General features: G+C 39.4%; 1 protein-coding gene across 1 annotated transcript in view; it reads left to right on the forward strand.

Annotated features, from left to right (window-relative positions):
- Nucleotides 1-1,125: 1,125 nt before the first annotated feature.
- MED13 (mediator complex subunit 13) overlaps nt 1,126-23,017 on the forward strand; it is a gene marked incomplete at its 5' end in the record, with an annotated part of 53,323 nt that continues 31,431 nt past the window's right edge. The window contains 3 exons of the mRNA XM_084272819.1: nt 1,126-1,191; nt 3,150-3,384; nt 13,048-13,216. Coding sequence (XP_084128945.1) covers nt 1,126-1,191; nt 3,150-3,384; nt 13,048-13,216 — 470 coding nt within the window. The remainder of the gene's footprint in view (nt 1,192-3,149; nt 3,385-13,047; nt 13,217-23,017) is intronic.

Consider the following 23,017-nt stretch of genomic DNA (forward strand, 5'->3'; position numbering starts at 1 on the left):
CCCGTCGGAGGATATTTTGGTGTCGCCCTCCCTGCGAAGAGTATTTCGTTTTGGGGAGGGGGGGTTTCCACAGGGGAATTCAATCCCCCGCTGGGCTGCTGAGGAGACTTTTGCGGCCTTTCTCTCTCAAGGAATACCTTCCCCCCTCCCCTGCCTCCGCAGATGGTTTTTTTGGGGGGAGCACCCCAGAAAATTTTTCCTTGTTCTGCTTTTACGAATTCTTCAGACTCTCCTCGCTTTTGGCCCCTGAAGTTTGTTTTTATGAATTTAAATTTTAATTTATTTGGAATATTTTTGGAGCGGGGGAGAAGAATCTAAACACCACCCTCCTCCCCCCATCCCTCCCCCCATCCCTCCCCCCCCCTTCACTGCCCTCGGACTCCCGAAGAGACGAGCCTGGATTTTTCTCTCCCCCACAGCCAATCCTTCCCAGTCATTCCACGATTTGCCCCTCTTTCATCTGATGACTAAAGAAACAGGAGGAAGAGGAGGGAGGCTTCTGGATTAATTGCCCCCACTGGATTATTTATTTTTTCCTACTTCTCTTCCTTGGCATCAGAGAAGAGAGGAAGGAGGGATGCCAACTGATTTTTTACCCCTAGCCCCCCTGGATTAATTACCCCGTTTTTATTCTCTTGTTGGATCAATTACCCCTTCACCTTACCTCCTCTCCCTCCCCTCCCTATGCGAATGAGAAGACAAGAGGAACAGGGAGGATTTTGATCTTAATCTCCCGTCGTTGGATTACTTACCACCTCCCTCTTTCTGTTCTCCCCTTCCACGGTGGCTTTACCACCCCCGTTTGATATCCAGGAGAGGAGAAAACGTTCCGAGTTTCTCTTGGTTTTTTTCCTAATTATTATTATTTTTTAATATATTTTTATCCCCCCCTCCCCCTCCGATACCACTCTTCTCCCGGGTTATTTATCCTGCCACTATTTCGCGTGCGTGTCTGTATGTAAATCCCTTATTTAATTGTATTATTATTTGTGCGTGTGCAGAGGCCCCCCTCCCCCCTTTCCCTCTCGGTGTCTGTCTCCCTCTCTCTCTCTCTCTCTCTCTGTCTGTCTCTTTCTTTCTTGTCGGAGGCTGTGGGATAATGGCGTGTGGGTTGTGGCTGTGAGGATGAGTTCCTGCTTCGTGCCGAACGGGGCCAGCCTGGAGGATTGCCATTCCAACCTCTTCTGCCTGGTAAGTCTCGGCCACCGGCAACACACACACACACGATAGACACGGAGTGAAAGAGAGAGGAGGTTTGGGGGAGGGGAGGAAGGGGTAGTGGAAGCAAAGCAGCCATTTTTAGCATAGCTTCTGTTGGATGAGTCCTCAGAGTAGGCCCTGCCTGGAGCCAGCCAACTCTCCCATGCCCCTCTGGTTCCCCCTCCATCGCTGTCTGTCTCGCCTTGCCCCTCCCTCCGCTTTCTTCCTGGATAGTATCCTCCCTGCAACTCGCCTTTTCCTTCGCTTTCCTGCCCTGCAACTTTTCCTCCTTTTCTCCCTGTCTTCCTATCTCTGCTCTGAACGTGGTATTTCTCACAGGAGGCAGGGAGAGCTGCTTCTCCTTTCCGCCCCGCATCTCGTGGAAGTTTCTCTTCCCCACTCGTGACATCCCAGACGAATCTGAGCTGAAACCTTCCTCCTTCCTTGCTTTTAAAGTGATCTCTTTCACGGCTTGATGTTATTCTGGAGGTCGGCTTTCCCTGATGCGCTCCCTGGGAAGCAGTGGTATCTTATGTTTTGTTGTGCACCATTTTGTAGTCTTCCTCCCCCCCTCACCTCCCCCCCCCCCCCCAACTATGAAATCGTTCAAATTGTTGATTTTGGTGGCTCCCAAAGTAAATTTAACTGGCCTGTGATGCAATTTTTGGTGGCTGTGCCGAACTGTTTCATCTGCTTTTTTTAATGCAAATTAGCTAATCTTAGCTGTCTGACTGATATTTATTATTCTAGAGATTGTTGCAAGGAAAATCCTGTGCCAAGCTGTGGTACTCATGTTTTTGGATGGAGGGGAATCTGGACAGCCTAAGGAGTCTGCAGCCTGCATCAGGCCTGCAGCTCCATATTAGTAGTGCATTTTAAAATCTTTAAAGTCTTTCTGAAGTATCAACTGTTGCAGACTCCCTACCTTTCATCCAAACTGCTTCTGCTCCTGAAGGTGGGAAGGCTGCCATGTTAGGTTTAAATGTTGCAGTAATCCTTTGTGTGTTGTCATATTGGGAAGAAGAAAACATTAGTGCCTTCTTAGCAAATGCCAGCCTACCCAGCACTTCCCTCAAAGAGAACTCAGAGGTAAAGCCTCCCCTGCGTGTGCCTTAAGGTGACTGTGCCCAAGTGAAAAAACTTAGCGCTAAAACTTGGTAGGGTATTGTGTTGCAGGTAGTCCAGGAATTGTCTGTTCCCCCCCTTACGTCTAGTAGTAACGCTTTTACTTCATAAAGTCAAATGAATTTTTGCCTAGAAGGGGATTTAGTGGATTATAACCAGTGTGGACGTGAGTCTTGACGTGTAATTTAATGATAAAACCAGGATTTAAATTTGCAAAATGTGGTGTGAGAAATGAAAAGTGCGATAGCTCTGGGTAAAGTAAACGTGCTTGAGAGGCTTCCTGTGTGAGATACAGAGAATATTTTACAGTGGAGAAACTTGTGCAATTTTCCGAATTAGCAGATGGCTGGAAGAATGAATTCTTGAGTTAGATTTACTACATTGCCTATTTCTTGGAGCAACCCTGGATTGAAAAGGTAGCGTATGTGTAAGTAAGCAGAGACACAGACATTTGTTGCTATGACAAGTGTTTAATAGATTGGACAGTTGCCGTTTGCAAATAATTACATTATTCACCTGCCTTTCACTTTTTAAATTTTAAATGAAATCTGACTTCTCTCTGTAATCTTAAAGCTGCAGTGAAAATGAACAGCTTTTGCTCTCCTGCAGTCATTTGAAAGAGATTTTAAAACAGGGTGCCCAATTATTGACAACTTATCTTCTAAGGTACCCAAAACTTGCACATTCTGTTAAAATTGGTGGATCAAGTCTTCCTTTCTTCCTTCCACACACATCGTAATGTGCCATCTTCTTGTTCCAGCAGGGTGTTTCTGTTGGGCATGCACGTACCTGGTGTCTGACAGTTGTTCTTTTCTTTCCCTTAGGCTGATCTAACTGGGATTAAATGGAAGCGATACGTATGGCAGGGTCCAACATCTGCCCCGATTCTCTTCCCGGTCACGGAAGAGGACCCAATTTTGAGCAGTTTCAGTCGCTGTCTGAAGGCGGATGTACTCAGTGTTTGGCGCCGAGACCAGAGACCTGGACGCAGGGAGCTATGGATATTTTGGTGGGGTGATGACCCCAACTTTGCTGACCTTATTCATCATGATCTCTCAGGTAGGAGGAAATTAATACCTTCTTTTGAGCAGTAAAAGGATGCTGTTACTGAGGGCTGCCTTCTGCCAGCCCTTGGAAAACTTGTACTAGATGGACTGTTGTCTATAGGTTGGATATAGGTGGTAAGGGACTACACGATCTTGAAGGTCTTTTCCAACCTTAATGACTCTCTGATAAATTTGTTGCTACAATCTACACCAAGTTATTATGGCAGCGCTGTGATCAAACAGTTACTGCCTGGGTTTAGGTGGTCTTGGATTACTAGACTTTCAAGAAACATGTTTTTGCTCCCCACTTGTTTCTTTGGGAAAAAAAAAATAAACCAAGCAGCCTATGAATTTTGGCAGCTTCTTCACAAGAAAGCTGTGCCTAAAGCTGTGCCTGTGATTCAGAAGTGATGTCTTAAACATGTTTTGATAAGATCCTTTTTGTTGGGCAATTGGAACTTTCAAATTCAAATAGTAACCCCCCTTTTATTATGTGATAAGAATTCTAGAGATCTGGGCAGCTCTTGAACTGTGTGGATTTGTTTCGATTGGAAGTCACATCATCAGTAAGAAGCCCTCAAAAGAAAGTGTCTGAAACTAGCACGCTATTTCGTGCAAGAATCTCTAAACCTTCTGCTTTTATGATTTCTCTCCCCCCCCTTTCCCAGTGCTCTGAACCGGTACCTGCTTTTAAACTTAGACTTTTAAAAGACTGACAGTGTTTATACTTCTCAGTCATGTTGTGCTTCAAATGTGACAGCTTGTTTTGAAAGTGTTTACTTGTTGATCTCATTTCCCACAGTAGATGGCTTTCCAGTTGCTTATCAGGAAGGTGAGGAGGTTAGGTTTTTAAACTGTGTAAGTCTAGTGGTGAGGTGACACCAATTTTAGAAAAAAAAAAAGCCCAATTTCCTTTCAAATAATGTACAGTATTCAGATTACTGAAGTGTAAAATGAGACTGAGGTTTGGTGACCTGGTAACCAGAAATTGTTAATGCTGTCTGTGTTTGTGAATAAGCTGAAGAACAAATATGAGTTTGAAGTGCCGCTGAGGAAGCTGACTTGAAACAATTAATAATGTGTGGGATTTTCATACAAAAATAATGTGATCTGGAAAACAATTGACGCACTGAAATGATGCTTGTTTCTTTGAATGATTTACTTCAAAGATTGGGATGTTGCTTGTAGTCCCATCTGTCCTGGAATTAGAAACTTTGCATCTTAAATGGCACTTGCACTAAAATATCAAGCAACTTCCAATGTATTTAAGGCTTCCTTATTTTGCCCTGTGAATAACTGCTGTGTCGGCCTGCAGGGAACATCCTTTGTACGACTGAAATGTAACTTAGATGAAAAGCTATTTTTGGCCTGTGCCTGCCCTGAGCAAAGACCAACACTTGTGCAAAAGTTATCTATGTAAATTTTGTATGCTGTTAACTGATGGGATTAAATTGAGAGAAACATGTTGCATTATTTTTTTTGAGTGGAAGATGAAATAAAATCTAAGCCATCTGGAGAGTGAATCTGTGCACTACCTGGCCATCAAAATTACTTGTTTGAGCAACTTTCTTTGCATTCTCTTGTGAATCTATGTACTTCTGGTACAGTGCAGAGATAGCTTTTGGAAACAGTGGTGTTTTGTGGCTGAACTTTTAGATCAGTATGCAGTTATGCTTTTATGGAGTTACACTTTTGTGCAGGTAGATAAGCACCTATCATTGTAGGTGCTAACCAACTCTTAACCTCTCTTGGGTTATAAGGGAGAGAGAGTGGAAGACTAAAGTCTTCCAGCCATGTCTTTGCAGTTTTGGGTATTTTCTATGTTCATGTCACCTGTGGATGGCTGTACTTTGGTAGAGAGGCTGTTCTGCACACCTTGGTTACCTATTTTTCTACCTAAATGCTTATCACTCGTGAGACTGTTACCTATGTTGGTGTGTAAATGTATCTGACACTTTGGTTTTTGCAGGCATGTTTTTGTCTCCTTTTAATTAAAAGGAAACATTATAATCTCTTAGAGTGTGTTAGTCTGCTTGGATCTTCAGAGGAGAAGTTGATAAAGATACTAATCAGGTAGATTGTGGAGGAGATGGCTGAGGAGTGCCTGCACCTGCTTTTTTTTTTTTTCTCTTCCCTGTTAACACAACGTCTTAATGTGAACTTCATACAAGAAAGAATTATGGCTGAACTCAAACAATGTTATCTGAACTTTGTTATAGACCTAATGGATTTTTTCATTGGTGGACAATTTCTTGTAGTAGTTCACGTTGCGCTGTTCTCCCAGTGATTGCTAGTTACATTTTCAATGGGAAAGATAAATTACTTCCTAGCAGAGGCTTGTTACCTGCAGAATTGATTGCTGCTGGTGGTTAAGGTGCTGCCTCATTTAGAACTTGCCTACAAGGTAGGCGATGAATTGTTCAGAAGAACGGGGCAAGGGAGGCAGAGAGGGGCTAAGAGCCTTGCTGCTAGCCTGGCCAGACAGGCCTGGAACAGACAGACTTATCTTGGGAAAGTGGCCTTGAGAGAGCTGTAGTTATTAACATTGCTCTGGCATATTTCTAAATGTTGATTCTGGCTTCCTTTGGAATGAAACTATGCCTGTTAAGGAGAGGTTGGTGTTTTGACAGCATTTTACTCTTTTTGTGGTGATTTGTAGTTTTGGGGAACAATGGGTATTCATTGTCTGCAATGCATCTTGGTTATCAACCCTTGGGGGTTTGAAGTATGGTGGCCTTCAAGAGTCCTTTTGTCCCATACCAAGTGCCTTTCCCAAGATGATTTCAAGTGGAAACATCGTGTTTTGTGGGTGTACATCTATGCATATCAGATTAAAAAAAATAAATTCTATCCCTCTCCAGCCTATACATTCTAGAAGTTCATTCCTTGCCCTGGAGATATGTTTGGATGCCTGCTACTGGCTATATCTGAATTCTCATATCAAGCCTTGGATAACTGTCTTGTTGATGGTCAGGGTTTGTTGTTGCCTGGGGGCATGTCAAAAGGAGACTTGTTCAGAGATGCTGATTGATCACTAATATTGACTTCACTCAATCTTTTTTTTTTTCCCTTTCCCAGGAAGCTACTTACTGTATGCAATACCAAAACCCCCCATAAGTTATTTCTACCCCAACATAGCTAGAGGCAGACAGAAGTTTGTGAAATGTTATTTCATCCTCTAACAACCTCAAAGGTTGTGTTTTTGTTGTGACAGTGAGGCTTGATTATAGTAATTCCTGCAACTCTAACCTTAAAGTCAGACAACCCTTCAAATTTCAAAAGGCAGTGGTGTCTCACTGGTCTGATCAGCAGTTATTTTCTCAGATGGCTTCTTTCTTGTTTTAAAGTGGCTACAGATATGCTTGGGGTTTTTAAATATCTGCAGTAGATGGTTTCAAACCTTAGCACAGTTGGGCATGAGCTATGTATTGTATAAGAGACAGTCCCAAGGAAATGCTTACAATTTGATTAATGCTTGGAGAGGGGAATGCTTCTGTATGCCTCTGACCTTCAGATTCGATATTTTAAATGGTGAGGTAAAAGGTGTGTCTCGTTCTGGTGTGTGTTGAATCTTGCTAATTTACATCAAAAATTGAAGAGATTTACTTGTCATATATTGGGTTAATTAGTTTTTGTGTGCTGAGCAGTCTTCCTCCTGCTTCTGCAAGGTATACATGTATAAAAATCATACCTGCCTTAGTTCCTTGTTGGGCTTGTGGGAGAGCTTGGAAGAATAAAGAGAAAGGTGTGTGTACTAATGCTTTTATGGTAAAACCAACAACAGACACCATCAACAGCCACAGCAGCAAAGACTTGTGTAGTTCTCAGTATATGTGTGTTATAGATCAAATCCCGGTCTCCAAACAAATCTGTGAATTGCCTGGTTTGTGCTGATGTCAGCACTCAGTGTCTCATTACTTCTAATACAATGGAACCCAGGGTAGGAGCCAGTTATCATACCGAGGGTTCTGCAAGAAAGCCTGCCAGTTGCAAGCAGTTGGCAAAGTGAGCTTTGAAAATAGTTCAGCCAGCAGCTTGTGTTTTATTTTTTTTAATACCATTTGCTTCCTAAGACTAGTGAACTCCTACCAAAAAAAAAAAAATAAAAAAGCTTTCTTAAAAATTTTGCACCTCAGCTCACCACAGTGACATTAAGTAACTTGTTTGTGGTAGATTTGTGTTCCGGTGCATGTAATGAGAAGGTGCTGTGAGTGCTCCTGGCTGGGTAGTGCAGAGATGCTTTGGTATCTCTTCAGCCTCCATGTTAGAGATGTGTCCGTTAAGCAAAACTGCTGCTGTGCATTAATGCAAAAATTACTGAGCCAGGCTTTGTAAAACTTCTGTGCCTCGGGGTGAGCACCAGCTGGAAGGTGGGGTTTTACTTTTTTCTTGGGTTTTTTTTCTTGTTTCCTGACCAAGGTGCATGGGAAGTATCTGTGGAGTAAGGTGAGAAACGCTTTGTTGCAGCAGATGAGGTTTTGGAGACATACTTTGTTGGCTGTTGTGTATACAACAAGGTTATGTGCATAATATAGCTGTATAAATAAAAGTAAAATACAGGTAAAATATATCTGCTGATGGAATTACTCAAATACAGTGTGGATATGGGAACATTTAGCTAGAAAGTTGTTCAGATTGGCTTTTCTTGTGGCCCTGCAGACCAGAACAGCCAAACTTATACCCAGTAACTAGGGAAGGAAAGCTGCTACTTTGTTATCCTTATAACCAGGCATGTCTGCACACTCAAAAAAGCTGAATGTCACAAAAATATGTTTTAATATTTAAAAGAATATTCTACTGGGTAGGGGAAGCATTAAAACATATATATGTGATGTTGGTAAAGGGCTGGCATTACAAAAACTGACTTGTAATAGTGCTGAATATTTTGAGGGTGGTGTTTTGCATAGTTATTCATGTTTTGACTTCCTTCTGGTGAAATTTTCCAACTAGTTTGGATTTCTGGAGTCTTAGTTACAATGGCACCAGTGAGAGCAGATACAGATAAAAGGTTATGTGAAACAAACAATTTGTCTGTCTTGGTATTTTTGAATTGTATTCAGTCCCTATTTTCACACAATCTGTTGCTTTTCACTTATTTCATAAGGGATAGAGGCCCTCAATTATTTTGTAGTACATTAACTGGATAATTCTTCCATTGAGCAATTTCATTTAATCTTAAAGTGTTTGAATGTAAAAATCTGTTCTTTAAAGGGAGAATTTGAAGTGTTTCCATCATATTATTACAATATTGTATACAGCAGCAATTTCACACTCCTTTGCTTATTATACTTCCCTTGTAATCTGAAGCTTATATAGGAAGTTTGATTGTATAAATCAGTTTGGCATCGGGCCACTGCTGTAACTGGCACGTTGTCAAGTGACGGCAGAAAGGAGGCCTGTGAAGGTAAGCAGCACGTCTAAAGGACGCGCCTGGCTCCTGATTCCAAGGGATGGATGTTTCCTCTGTGCAACTGAAGTAACATCAGGGGCAGTTGTAATCCAAAGCAGAGGCTTGACTGTGGTGTGTTTGTTTGCATAGTTTATTTTAGAGGCTCATTGTGCATTAGTAAGATATTTTTAGTGGTATGGTAAATGTTTTCAGCCTTTTCAAGACATGATGCTTACTGGTGTTTTGCTGATGTGGCCAGATATATGTTAAGAGGAGGAAGGGGGGAAGCTTACATTCTTTTAAAATTGCTCTTGAAAATGTAATTTTTAGTGGTATATCACAACAGATACAACTTAAGAAATTAAAAATTTTATTCTTGCCAAAATACATTAAGTAAAAAATCTGTTTGTTTGTTAGCAGCCCTCAAAAAATTTAATAATGTATAAGATTTTAATAATCAGTAAAGATGACTTTGCTGTTTCACGTGAATTGTATGAAGAATGTAAAGTAGAGCATAAAAGCATTGAAGGCAAATAGACCCCTACAGCTGTTTTGTTAAAATTGGATGGTGGTAGTATCAAGGAGGTGTTGACTGACAAGTTTGTTATTTATGTGTAGTATGAAAATTGGTTTTTTCCCTGGCCATTGTTTCCATGAATTCGTCACTTCCTAGTATTTTTTTTTTTGATTGTTTAAGGAAAACTCTCTTCTTAATATGTGGTATAAAGAGGGAGGCAACAAAATTCGTTACTGTGGGATAATATGTATATATTTGTTTAATGGATTGTTATAAAAGTGTGTCGCAGGGGAGTTGAGTGGTTTGGGCAGCGAGGAGAACTAATAAAAAATAAAATGTTTGTAATGTTCAGGTTGCCAGAGCAATTCTGTGGATAACGCTCGTCTGAAGTGAAATTGTGGCTTAACACCTTCTTAAAATGAGTCAGCAACTTATTTTGGTTTATTATCACTATCAGATTGAACATTTGAAGTTACTCTGTTTAAGGAAGATTAGAAGACAAAAGTGCCTGCCTCTTCCTCTCCCTCTCTTTTTAAAAATGGTTTGCTTCGCACAATTTTTGTTAACTGGGAGGATTTTTCTGATGTTAAGAAGCTGCAGTTTGAATGTAGAAGAGAAAGAGTTGGAAGATGTGAGCAGATGTCGTAGTTCTTCCATCCACCACCCTAAAAAAGGGGGAGGAGGGGAATGACTAAATAGACTTGAAAAAGACACAGAAGGCTTACTGCTATTTTTTTGTTCATGAATTTGAATAATGTTCTGAAATGAGGGTATCTTTAACTGTCATCTTATTTAACTTTCCCTTTCTTATAGCAAGGCACACTTCAGTTTGAACAGGTGGTCTTATTTTGGGTACCAAACCGCTCTTCCTGATCAGAAGGCATGCTTTTACAGCATGTGCTCTCTTATTTAAATATTAGTGTTTTAATTGTAATTTTCATCTAATAGCTTACACTTTCCCTACATAAAATGCTCTTCTAGGAGCTCTCTGTTGCAACGATAAACTAAGACAGCTACGAGAGCTGAAGAATTACAATCTCGTGGCAAGTTCTTGCATGTAAAGTTCTGTTCATAACTTGGTTGTCAGCACAAGTATTAGTGTTAAATGAAATAATGAAATACCCAGCACTTTGTAGTGTCTCCAGAGAATCGATGTGCCTGCTTTATGTCCATAGTATGACCATCAAAACACCAGCTTTGAGTTAACACTTCTGTGTCTTTGTGATTTCAGCATCTTTCTTCTCATTGATACACTAATATATCAAAACAAAATTAGCCATAAAGGCTGGAAATAGCTCTATTTCCTCTCACAATAGGTCATTGATGTAGGGGATGTGCATAGAATGATTTTTTTTTTTTTTTAAAATTACAAGAGCCATATGGAAACCAACTATTTAACCTTTGAAATGGTGTGGAGTTTATTGTGCAGTTAAAGTCCAATATCATTAAGCTTTGTAGTTAATGTTTGCTCTATTGAGCTGCTTGTTTGCCACCAGTTGAGCAGTATGTGCTGCCTGTAGGATAGAGCTGCTCATTTGTGTGTGTCTACAAGTCTCTGAGCTGGGGGAAAATGTGTCCTCTTGGCACAAACATTTTATGCCCTTTGACTTTGGACTTTGTTGTTTTTTGTTACAAGCTTTTTGTACAATGTTTCTTTAGCCAGTTACTGTATTATCTTGTAGCTTTATGGTTTTTAAAAACAAGGTTTTGCTGAACTTCCAAACTGGAACAGGGTGATGGGGTGGGAAGCTCATGGTGAGGTCCTTGTTTAGGAAATGTGGTTCCTTGCTTTTCCTTGTCTTTACCAGAAAGTTATTCCATGTCATGATGCACACCACCTCATTTGTAAATTATGGGGCAGGGTTTTTTACTCTTATTCTGTCCCTCCAAGATGGATACTGAGAGTAATTTTCTTTAACTCACAACAGTGATGTTGAGGGGAAGTGGCATCTAGCAGTACCCAAATGTGGCTGCCATATTCCAGTTACAGTAGGATCTTGAAATGCCTTTTTCTTTGTCATTTTGGTATTTTAATACTTTTTGTTGTAATGATCTGCATGGTTTTGGTTTTTTAATGTAAAACTCTGGAGTGTCTGGTTTTCTACATGCTGTCTAATTTAAGGATATTGAGACTCTAGTTAATACTATTGCAACCTTTTAAGCTTGTAAGTGGCTTCCAGATAAAGGTGAAGGGGCTTATTTCAAAGGGAGATTTAAAATGCAAGGACTTGGCTGTATTACTGAGGTTTTCTGACCATCGAGCAAAGCAGTGGAAAACTGAACCAAAATCCTGCATGAAGGAGAGCTGAGCAGACAGGTGTCTGTTGTAAGACCTGTTGTATGGGATTAAACCTGAACCCAAACCTTGCTTTTTTGGAGGTGTGCAGAGATGGCACGAGGGGTGATGAATGTGATGAGCAGCCTGTTCTAACATTGAACTCTGAGTGGAGGATGCAGCAGGTGACATCTACAGGTCCCTCTCAACCTAAATTATTCCATGACTATCCAGAGGCTGAAGTAAAAATATGTCTTACCTATGTCAGACAATCTTCTAGTCTCTCCTGCTACCCAGAGTATAAATGCAATGGAATTGTAAGAATACTTACGCTAGGTTGGTCCAAGGTGACCAGTAGCAGATCTGTAGGGATATATGTATGATAGATGAGGAATTATAGGCATAAAGATAAGACCTGATTGCCAGTAATTTAAGGACAAGATTTCACATTTTTTTATATTATTCTATGTATTAGTGTGTTGCTGGGAATGAACGATACCAGGTATATACTGAGAGATGCTACAGGAACTTACAAATGTCCCTCGTTTGACCTGTGCAATGTGACTGTAGTGTCAGTGTAATTCCTTGGACTGGTGTGTATGTTTCTAGGGCCTGTAAACGTTGTTCAAACACTGATCATGAGCCAGAGTAGTTGAGGAGATTACAGCTTCTCATAATGAATCTCGCTTTCCGATTTGGCAAATCAACTTGGCTTGTATAAGTTGTAGTCCATGACTATGTATGATTTGTGGGGTGAGTAAAACCTCAGTGTTTCATCTCAGAATCCCATCACTGTGAAGTGGGCTTCGGCTTTATGTTTTTCTCCTCTATTCTGTCTATAAATCTGAATGCACAACTAGCCTGCTTCATTTCTTTTAATTTTTCTTTTTTTAATTAAAAAGAAAAGTTGCAGTTGTGAGAGTCTTCTGGGGAGAATCAAGTTGCTCTTAGCAGTTTTCTGAATCTGGGAATCCTCCTCCTCCCCCCAGTAAATTGATGATCATTGAGGATCACCTGATCAATTATATTTGTGCCCAGCTTTCCTCAGTCGGTGGTAGCTAAAGACACTAGGCTATATTATAAGGTTGGCTTTGGGCAGTTTATTTTTAAGCATAATTGTCAGCTAACTCTTCAGTGTAAGTAATTCAGACTCCCCAAAGCATGAACCACCTTGCAGACAGATCAGTATAGAGTGATCTTGCAGGCTGAAATACGTAATGCGCTAATGCCTGTTGTTTCCTTCTGTGTACAGATAACTGTTGATTTCTTTTTTCTTATTGGAGCTGAGATATTTTTAGAGCTGATCTACTTTTAGCAGTTATACTTTTCTAATGTGAGTAAAATTATTGTTTGACTGTAACAGGCTCTTTTTTTGGTTGTTTGTTTTTCTGTGAAAGTCCTTAAAAGCTTGAGAGAAAATATTGTGCTGTGTGTATGGAAATAATGGGATGGAATTCGGTGCTAATTTATTATTTTGTTCCTTTTTGCCTTACAGAAGAGGAAGATGGTGTTTGGGAGAACGGACTCTCTTACGAATGTCGCACTCTGCTTTTCAAAGCCGTTCACAACCTGCTGGAGAGGTGTTTAATGAACCGCAATTTTGTACGGATTGGGAAATGGTTTGTGAAGCCTTATGAGAAAGATGAGAAACCTATAAACAAAAGGTAGGATGTTGTATTTTGATTTATTAAAAAAGTTATAGGGTTTACTTAAGCACTGTGCAAAAAGAAACATTTAATTAAGAGCACTCTGTTTATGGTTTGTTTGGGAATCTGTATCTCTGACCTTTCTTGTTTTTCTGCCTTTTTTTGGAGTTCTTTGAAACTTTCTTATTATGAAAGGAAGTAATACTAAATGTAGTAGGCAGTCCTTTCTGTACTGGTACTTATATGCAGAGCATGGATATAGGAATGTTGGAAAAGAAGTCAGAGTCCTCTAGAAAGGGAGAAAAATATACTTGTGTGAAAAGCTACCTTCTCTGGCCTTGCCAGGGTAGTGACTGGGACTAATTCTGATTTGTAAATACTAAGACTCATTCTTTGAGGTAGAGTGATCTGGAGAGCTACTTATAGGCACGGTGTGAGGTTTGGATAAATGGCAGTTTATAGGAGATCTTGAAGAGAGTTTGAAATGTCAGCTTCTGGTCAGAAAGAAGGTTGTGTCTGGGAAGACTGCTGTGAAGAGAATATGTGTGGCCCCCACATTGAGCGGGGAGGAGGTTGAGAAGAGAATTTTTGATCTGAATTGGATGGACGACATCTCATGGTTCTAACATGGTTCGACACGGTCTATGTTGCCTAGCAATAAATAATGAAATGAATAAAAACTAGGTTAGCTGGAACAAGTTTAATCGCTCTTCCCAAATCAGCTTTCAAAATCCAAAGTAATTTCAAGCTCAGACGATGGATATGTTTTTGGTTGGGTATTTTTTTTTTCTGGTGTGCTGTGGTCGGTTGTGTGTGATGTGTTAAATCTTGCAAGTAAGAAATTTTGAGATCAGTGGCTTTGCTTTTTGGGTGTGGAGTTAGCCATTGTTGGCATCTTCTGCAATAAATTTAAACTTGAAAGAAAATTAGAGCTGTTTTGGAGCAAAAGAAGCAGAAGCACATGTTTGTGTGTATTTCTATTAGCAGTTGTGAACTGCTGCTTTTAATTTAAGTATAAATTTGTCCTTTAATTCTAAGCATTTCTTTCTCCACCCTGGTCAGGGCAAATGTTTCCTCTCTGGGGTGTCCTTGTCCATCTGTTTCTTCAGTGTGGTGTTGCTATAAATCAATAGCAAAGAGTTTACTTTTAACTCTTTAGGCCAATATTGTTTTGGCACAGTCTGGGTTTTCCCCATTTGAGGAACTGGTTTTCCAGATTCCCGGTTGAAACTAGCATTAGTTGTGGCATGGTGTTTCTTACAGTAATTCTGTAAAGCTCTTGGTAGCAGCTGGGAAAGCTGATGAAAGCTTTTAATGTAAGATAGCAGTGTTTGTTTAATTTGCAGTCTAATTCTTTTTTAAAGAAGGTCAGCATGCTTGATGAACATAACTGAAGGAATTGTATGCTCACCCACACTACTACTTCAACATGAGTAGTCCAGAACTACTGGAAAAATCAGACCGATGTGTGTAACTTAATGGTAGAAAAATCCCAGTGTTTCCTACCAGATAGTTCAATACCACATGATATTCTGAGTAGTGGCTTTTATGAAATGAAGTGAGGGGATGTGTAAACACTTGGCATATTTGGCTCATCCCTTCTAGAAATATCTGTAATTCAGATAACTTAAACTCTCTGGAAAGTTAGTCTGGAAGTATTGGTTCAGGGCTCTGCTGCTCCCAGCAATTTTCTATGGGAGAAATCCTAACGATTGAAGTGGGTGCTTTGTGATATCACCTCTGTAGGTAGGAAGCATGTCTCTGGGCCTGAAGAGGGAGTGGGAAGTGGAATGGTTTGAGTGGATTTTGGTGTCTAGATACATTAGAATGCTTTTCTAGTCAAAAGAGACATTTCTATCTTATCAAATGTTAAGCCTGACACTACACAAACCGACTTGCAGTCTGCCTAGAAAATGCTTTGAATCTTGCACCCAGGCTGCTGATATGTTTCTTGCCAGACAAATGGTATTAAGGTTCAGTTCTTGTTAGTTCTAGGCAACTCTTGCATACGTTTCCTTCCTCGGGATCCACTGAATCAGTGAGACCCATAGCAAGTTTGTGGTGGTTTTCTTTTGAAGTGTGGCTGAATTAACTAAACAAGAACAAGTCGCCACCAACCCCTCCCCAGAACCATTCCTCTCTTCATGATTATGGATGCACATATTTTAAGAGTTGGAACAGTTTTGAAGCCTTTTTTAGTCTTTTGGGCATTTTCACCATCTTTCAAGTAGTAGGGATATTACTATTCCTAATGCTAATCTCAAAAGCATGTTACACTAGCCTCCTGATACAGGAAGAATACTCTTTTTTAAGAAGACATTCTTCTGTTAAAAACATACACGTCTCCTCAAAAAGTAGTGCTGCTTCCATGTAGACGTGGCCATGGATGGATGTGGCAGGTATTGCATCTGTCATAGGGAATAAAGCATTTCTCTTCAAGAAACTGTATTGCTTGTGTTTATTGTATATCTCATTCTTGAGGAAGAAAAAGTTACCTGTGATGATGTTGGTATATTTTTATTCATACTTTCCTTCTAAGAAGAGTAGTGGGAGAAGTATAGGAAGAAACTGCATGCACCCGAAAAAGGGAATGCTTTTCCCTGCTCTCATATCCTTCCATGGGTGTTGTCTTGCTTCATTTTGGACCTTGTTACTGTTATCTCTAGTGCCTACTTCCATGCCATATTGTTATATAAGCTTTGCTTTCCTTGGAACTGTTCTTTGCACTAGCATTCAGAAAACCCAAGATAGGATTCGTGTGCCTGTATAGTTTAAAGGCACAAATCCACTACCAGTCTGCTTCAGACCATGGTTTATACTGCCCTGCACACGGGGCTTGGCTGGCCACTAGATAGGCTTGTTCTCTGTGTATTACACCAACAGATTTTGATTAGGTTGGTGGTTCTTTATTTTCAGACTCTGATTAGAAACTGAGTAGTGGGAGCTCTTCATGGTGGAGGTAACTTCGTAACGTGTGCTTTTTGGAGTTAGGGTTGAGTGATGTGCAGGACTTCAGTCCTGCTTTTTCACTTCTCTTGAAGGATTCACAGACAGAGCTACTTTTTTTTTTCCCTCATTTGGAACTGATCCCATCTGGGTTTTTTGAGGTCTGTTTGAAAGCATGTGGTTCCAGAATATGTGAGATTGTCTGTTATCTGGTGTCTCAACAATAGAACACAGTTGTGCTGCACTTTTTGTGTGTATGTGTTAGTGCAACAGACATGAGGCTGTGATTTATAATAGGTGTTTGGCTGCGGTGACACATCCTCAGGCAGCCATGGCTTCCTGTCTGTTGCTCTGTTATTTTCCTCTTTGTATAAGGTTATATTAAGATGCCTGCAACATAATGATGAAATGGCCTTTTTTTTTTTGAGGACAGTCTTTAACGTTCACAAACGGATGCTACTGTGGCGTGTGAATAGATGACCAAGAAAATAAGCATTAGATGGTTTTAAGCATTCATTATATTTAGTGATGTGACTCCTAAAACAAATTAACAAACTCATTAAGCTAACCTCACGTTATTGTTTAATATATCTTAAAACTTTTCCTGTGGAAAAAGTAAAAAAAACCCCACACCTCAGGTGTTTGCATTGTGTAGTCACACGCTGCATGTTGACGAGGCTGCGAGGTAATAACCATGACCTGCTCTTCCCTCCCTCCCCCTACATCTTCCCAGTCTAAAACCAGCATTGAGAAAAGTGAGACAGTCATGTATGTGGTGATACATGATCTGCTAGAACAAGTCACAATTACCGTGCCTGAGGAAACTGTCTGAGGTTTTCAAGTATGCTAGTTCCACTTCTGTTTATAGATGGGGTTGGAATGGAGTAACTTACTCTCTAAAGTGCCTGTGGTGGGTTTTCTGTTGCTGCTCCTTTGTAAGTAGGCGATTTTCAGTTCTCAGGGTCAGGTGATGGAGAGGTCAGCATGAGAACAACAGTAGAATAAAGACCAAAGGAAAAGTTTAGCTAATGATCTTAGTTGTAACCAAACAGGAAAGAAATCTCATTGCCTTGGTATTTGTCACAACTTTTTTCAATCACCTAAAGCAAGGAAGATTACAGAATAACGACCTATTGTGGTTTTATTCCCATGTTCAGAAGTATGTTTGTGTATGTTTTATTCAGAAATCCACCCTATAAATGTAGGAGATGGATGCAGCAGATTACAACCTCCAATTATCTGTCTACCTTTTCTGGTTAGACTGCTCAAGTAACAGCCTTTGGATAAGACTTTCCTTCTTGCCAACTGGATGCTAGAACAGTAGCTTACCTGGAATAAGTACGATTAAGAAACTCGTCAGATTCAACATTATCTTAGATATAATTCCTTAGTGAAGATTAAATGTGACACTCCTAATGAAAGAAAAGTTTGAAGTGCTTAGGTGGAGAGTGTCTCCTGAAGTTTGGCAGTAAGTACAACTTGCTAAATGTAATTGAAATAGCAGTAAGCAAATAATTGAGTAATCCTGATTTTGTGGGAGGATCTGATAGACAACTGAAAAATCTAGAATACTAAAAGCCATGATATTACTGGTATGGTTGGTTTTTTGTTGTTGGGTTTTTGCAAATAGAAAATAATATAACCAATTGCAGTGGGTGGCAAAGCAGTGCTCATGTCTGACTTTGCTTAAAAAACAACACACAAAGACACTGAAAAACCACACCACACAACCAAAATAATAACAATAATAAAAAAAGCCACCCCAAAAACTCCCTTGGAAAATCACAAGTGATAAGCTTATCAGAGCTTACAAAATTAAACTTGCTGCACAGGTTTCACAGGTAATGTTTAATGTTAGTCTGGGTACAGGATTTTCTAACTCCAGCCCACCTTTCTTTTATTTTTTACATGGAAACACTGTTATCTACCTGATGTGAATAAGTATATGGCTTCATAGGAAATGACTGCTGAAAAATATTCTAGATAGAAATTTGGTTTTGTTACAAGCCTTTGTACATGCATTTATCTTGATTTGAAGGTGTGCTTATCATAGTTCTTCAATGTATACTTTTTCCTTACCTCATCTTGCCTGGAAGAAGAGGGAAAAGCAGCCACAACAGATGATTCCCGAGCTTGGTGCAAGTGTGATGGCCAGTCTGCAGGCTTGAATGGCCATGGCTGCAGTGGGGTGGGTTACTTTTTGCAGTTGGGCTGTGGAATGGTCTCACTGCCTTCCTCAGAAGTGTCTGTGTTGATAATGCAGCAGCGTGAATGATCAGTGATTGACTGCTTGGTCTTCACTGCCCTTAAGACAGAGAGAATGCTGTGAATTGGTGCTGAGCCCATGCTTCTGCCTTAGCCCCCTGTTTGGCAGCACTTTTCCTCTTTCCCATGGGCCCTCTTTGCATGGGAACGGAGCAGTTTTGCTTCCTGAGCCCTCCAGAATGACACTGTGAGTTATTATTAAAGAGAATGAGGAAGATTCCTGGGTGCTAAAGCTCAAACTTCTTCATAATTGAGAGAGTTAACTGTGTAGCACAACATGCGGTCGCAGGTTTGGCATTTATTTCTACATATTTACTTTAAGGCCTTTAGAGCTGAAACTACAGGGCTTTTAGTTTGGAATATTTTCTATTAAGTCTGCTTAACTCTTTTAGCAGAGTGAATTTCCTCCCTATGTTAATCTTTAAATCAAACAATGTCAATTTTTTTTTTACAACAGCTCTAATGGGGCTGTTCTGGCATCATGTACCGGCAGGAGAGCAGGTGATGTTTTTCCTTTTACTGTAGACAGCTGGAATTGAGAGCTGCTGTAAGTAGGACAGTGCAGGATAAACAGCAGGAGCTGAGAGCATTGATCACATGATTGTCTCTTTGGAATATTGGGTTGCTACAGAGACTACAAGCAGACAAATTTAGCACTTTACATCACAAAGCAGTTTTCTCTTATTTAGTTTAAGTTACTGTGGTAGTTGGTTCATCAGGACAAAATGAAAAAATGATATGGGTCTTGTTTTTTACCTTTCAACAATGAATCTGGGATCTTTTTGTTCCCTGAACAGTAAGATCATACAAAAAACCATGCAGATGCTTCAGATTTTGTTAAAGGAAAATTTCATAATGCATTTCAATTTTGAATTCTGGAAAAATCTGGCTTAAGATGTTTGTAAATGTTTTGGAATGGTAAAGAGCAATACATTGAAAGCTGTTACAGTGTCTTTGAAACAGAGTAATGTCGAGCTGTTTTCCAAATATGTTCTGGATTCTTACTCTTTAGAGCACACACATTTCCTTCTGAAAGCTCAGCTTCAGATAATTGATTTGCATCCCTTGATAATTAAAGGATGCTAAAATATTAGAAGACAGCTTTATTAATATAATTTAAGTTCTGAAATACAGGATCATGGGCAAGCTCTTTTTTTAGTATTGCTTATAATGGCTGTGTTTGGGGAAATATATACTTCTTTGTGTGTGCATCTATAAAATTCTGGTTGTACTCTAAAAAAAATCAATTTTCTTTCTCTGCAAGATGTCAGGCAATAGTTTTAGTAGTGACCAAAAATAAAATCTTTTTGTTTCAACCTTGTTTTTTATTTGGATGAAGCTAAGCTCATTAATAAAGAAGTTAATCTAAAAATGTGGAAGTATTTAGGGTGGATATGACTTATTCTGGAATACAGGTCAATTACTACAGTTGTGTTTGTTTTAGTGCACAGAACTCCATTGTGGAATAAATATTTTTAACTCATAGGTCTAACTAAAATCAAAACATCTTCAGCTATGTGAAAATATTTTGGAGAGCCTTTTGACAGTAGTCATTAGTGATGTTCTTTGAACTGGAAGGTTTTTTCCTACTTTGCTATTAGCTATGTTTTTTGCTTTGTGTTACCATCAAAATCAGCTTTCTGCTATATTTACCTTCCTGACCATAGGGAGTTACTCAGAGATGCTTAGAAAAATGTCTGCTGTTCCATCTTTTTGTCAGCAGTTAGAGAATCATCTGTGTTTTGAGATCTTATTACTTCATGTGAAGATACAGAATATGTAACGTGCTAGAAAATGTGGATGTGCATTTGTTTAAGATTTCTTTGTGCTTGCACAAATTAAGGATGTTAATGCCACCACATCCGCTTGAAGCACAGACCTTCTGATGGGGCTGAGACAAACTCTGATGTTGGAGGGGAACTTCTAGCCAAGGGCAAGAAAGGCATGTTTGTGAATTGATTAATGATGATTCAAACTCTTATCGTAAATAGTAGTACTGCCATGTAATGAGTATGTATGATAGCATGTTCTTCCTAGGCAACTAGGAACCGATTTCTTTTATACTCTGATTTTCCTCAGTCCCCAGCACTTAAAAAGCAAAATATCTCCTACCCCCAAATAACAAAAACAAAATCAAAGAAGCTCCTGAAGTATGATAAATTGAATAATTGAAACAAGTTGTATATTTGTGCATTTTTTTTTTCTTTTGTCTTTCACTTTGATTTCTTAAGAAAATGCAGATGTTTTTCCTGGCAGTGATTTTTGGTGCTGCCTTAATATTACAATCTGATTTTTTAGTATTTTACTTATTTCACGTTTTGCTTATTACAGCAAATGTACACTTAATTTCCTGCTCCTTTCTAGTCTGAACTAAGACTCTGGAGTTTTGTAACTCACTGTTACGGGTGGTGAGTGGAAATTGAAGATGCCATGTTTAAAATAAGGTTGACATTGAGGCAGCATAGGTGTGAAGGTGGCTGTGTGGAAAGCTTCTCTTCATTAGTGCGTTGCAGTGTTGTGGCTATACCTGGAAGATGTATATAGTCATAAAGAACTATCCTGAACAAGCACTTACAAAGAAAAGGTGGTAGATGGGTTGTCTTGAGGGAGTTGCTTCTGCTTTTCTTCTGTTAGCTCAGAGAGCCTCGAGTGGCTTGGCAGCTTGGCTCTTTCTTCTCCACGATGAAAAGCCCTAGAGGGTTGCCTGACAAAGAACAAAGCGTATAGTGTAATGTGTCGGAGAGTAGAGATGATGTTGAGTGTGTGGTCAGGTATGTAATTCCTCCAGACTCATGCTTTGCAGTTATGTTTTGTTTTCTATCCTGTGCTGGTTGCTATAGTGTTGTGTCTCAACATGGTTAACCCCCCCCCCCCCCCCCCCAAGGAACAAATAACTGACTATGAAGAGTCTTAGGGCTTCATGCTCTATGTGTGTGTCAAATTTTAAACATTTATCTATTTTTTTTTCTAATTTCTGAAAGAACCTATTTAATTGTAAGACTATGTCCTCCAGCCCAAGAATTTGCAATACAAAGCAGCTGTCACTTTTTAGAAAGGAACTTATTGGATACTTTATTTAAGTGGCACAGTGAAATAGTCTGTAGTTGGAGTAACTGTTTGGAGGTGCTTCTGTTTGGGGAGCTGTGATGCATCAGCTGGGAACTCTCAGGTCTATTGCTGCTGCTGATTGTAGTCAGCCAGTCGTGATATATTTGGTTCTTGGTCAAAACGCTCCAAAGGATTTTGGGTGCTGGCCAATGTGTACCAATTTTGGGCAAATGTTTTATAAGAGTCTGACATGATGCTCATTAATTAGAGTTTTAAAACTGTAACTGATGAGTTTGTGGTCCTAAACAAGGTGGGCTCTACCCCATAGAAAGAGAAATGGTGGAATCCTAATTGTGACAACCATTACTTCTCAGGGAGTAATTTTACTTTGCAATGTCCATTTTCCTCATCTAGGAAATGGCAGTAGAAAACACATAGTTTATAAGGCTATGGTGAATGTTTTGATAGGGTTATCAATGCTTTGATTTGTTAAGCCATTCTTGGTTCAACTCGGAAGTGATTTACAAAGAATCTAGGAAAACCTGAGATGCTGATTATAGAACAAACAAAACCTCTCTCAGCTGAAACATTTGGATGCTTTTTTGAGTTTGCTGTTAAATATGTTATGGGTTTTTTAGTTGGAGACTTCCTTGTTGCTCCTGCAATCTCCGTGCCTTTCAGCGGTAGCGTGGTGCTGATTTGAAGTATGCAATCTAGTGTAAAGTGTGGATTAGTGAGGTTCTAATGCAGCTAATGTTTGTGAAGCACTTTGAAGATATAAAGCTCTACGTAAGTACTAATGTGGAGGAAAAACCAGGCCTAATTACCTTTTTATCAAGGAGGTATTTTCAGATTTGCTAATGGAGATGTAGAAATCTCATGTATATGTAAATTTTAGTGTGCTTTCCCTCCTTCAGTTTCCTTTACAAAGGTAGAAGTAGAAATTGTATTGAAATTGTCTACATCAGTTTCCATTTCTTTTCACATAGAATCATTATCTTTTGTCTCTGAAACTACAACATCTTTGTTTTGTGTGGTTAGAGTGAAGAGGGAGAAATGAAGGAATCAGAAATGCTTTTTATACAAATGTATTTTAATGGAGTGCAGGTGAGGACTGGAGGTTGCTTGAAATAGCATTACTTCCAAAGAATGTTTCCTTATTTTATTTTGAAAATCACTTTCAGTATTGGAACTCTCTCTGACTGAATTCTGGTGTGTTTGGATCAAAATTGATAAAGAATGCTGCTTCTGATGACACTTCATTAGCATTTGTATTCAGAGAGCAGTTGGAAACTGGATTATTGATATTCAAGTTCTGTGATTAGAACTTTATAATGAAATTAATTTAATAAGAAATATTAATCAAGTAACTTCATATTCAGGGTCAGAAGGGAAAATGAAATTAGGTTTTTTTGGGAGATCTAGGATTTTGTTCAAAGAATTCTCTGTGAAATTTCTGTCTTCTGCTTTTTTGATTTATATATATTGAAATTTTATTATTGCACATGCAAAAATACCTGACTGTAAAAGAATAAAAAAAAAGAGATGAGGGACAGTAGT

The sequence above is a fragment of the Gallinula chloropus genome (genome assembly GCF_964237585.1).
Source record: "Gallinula chloropus genome assembly, chromosome: 19".
NCBI lineage: Eukaryota > Metazoa > Chordata > Aves > Gruiformes > Rallidae > Gallinula > Gallinula chloropus.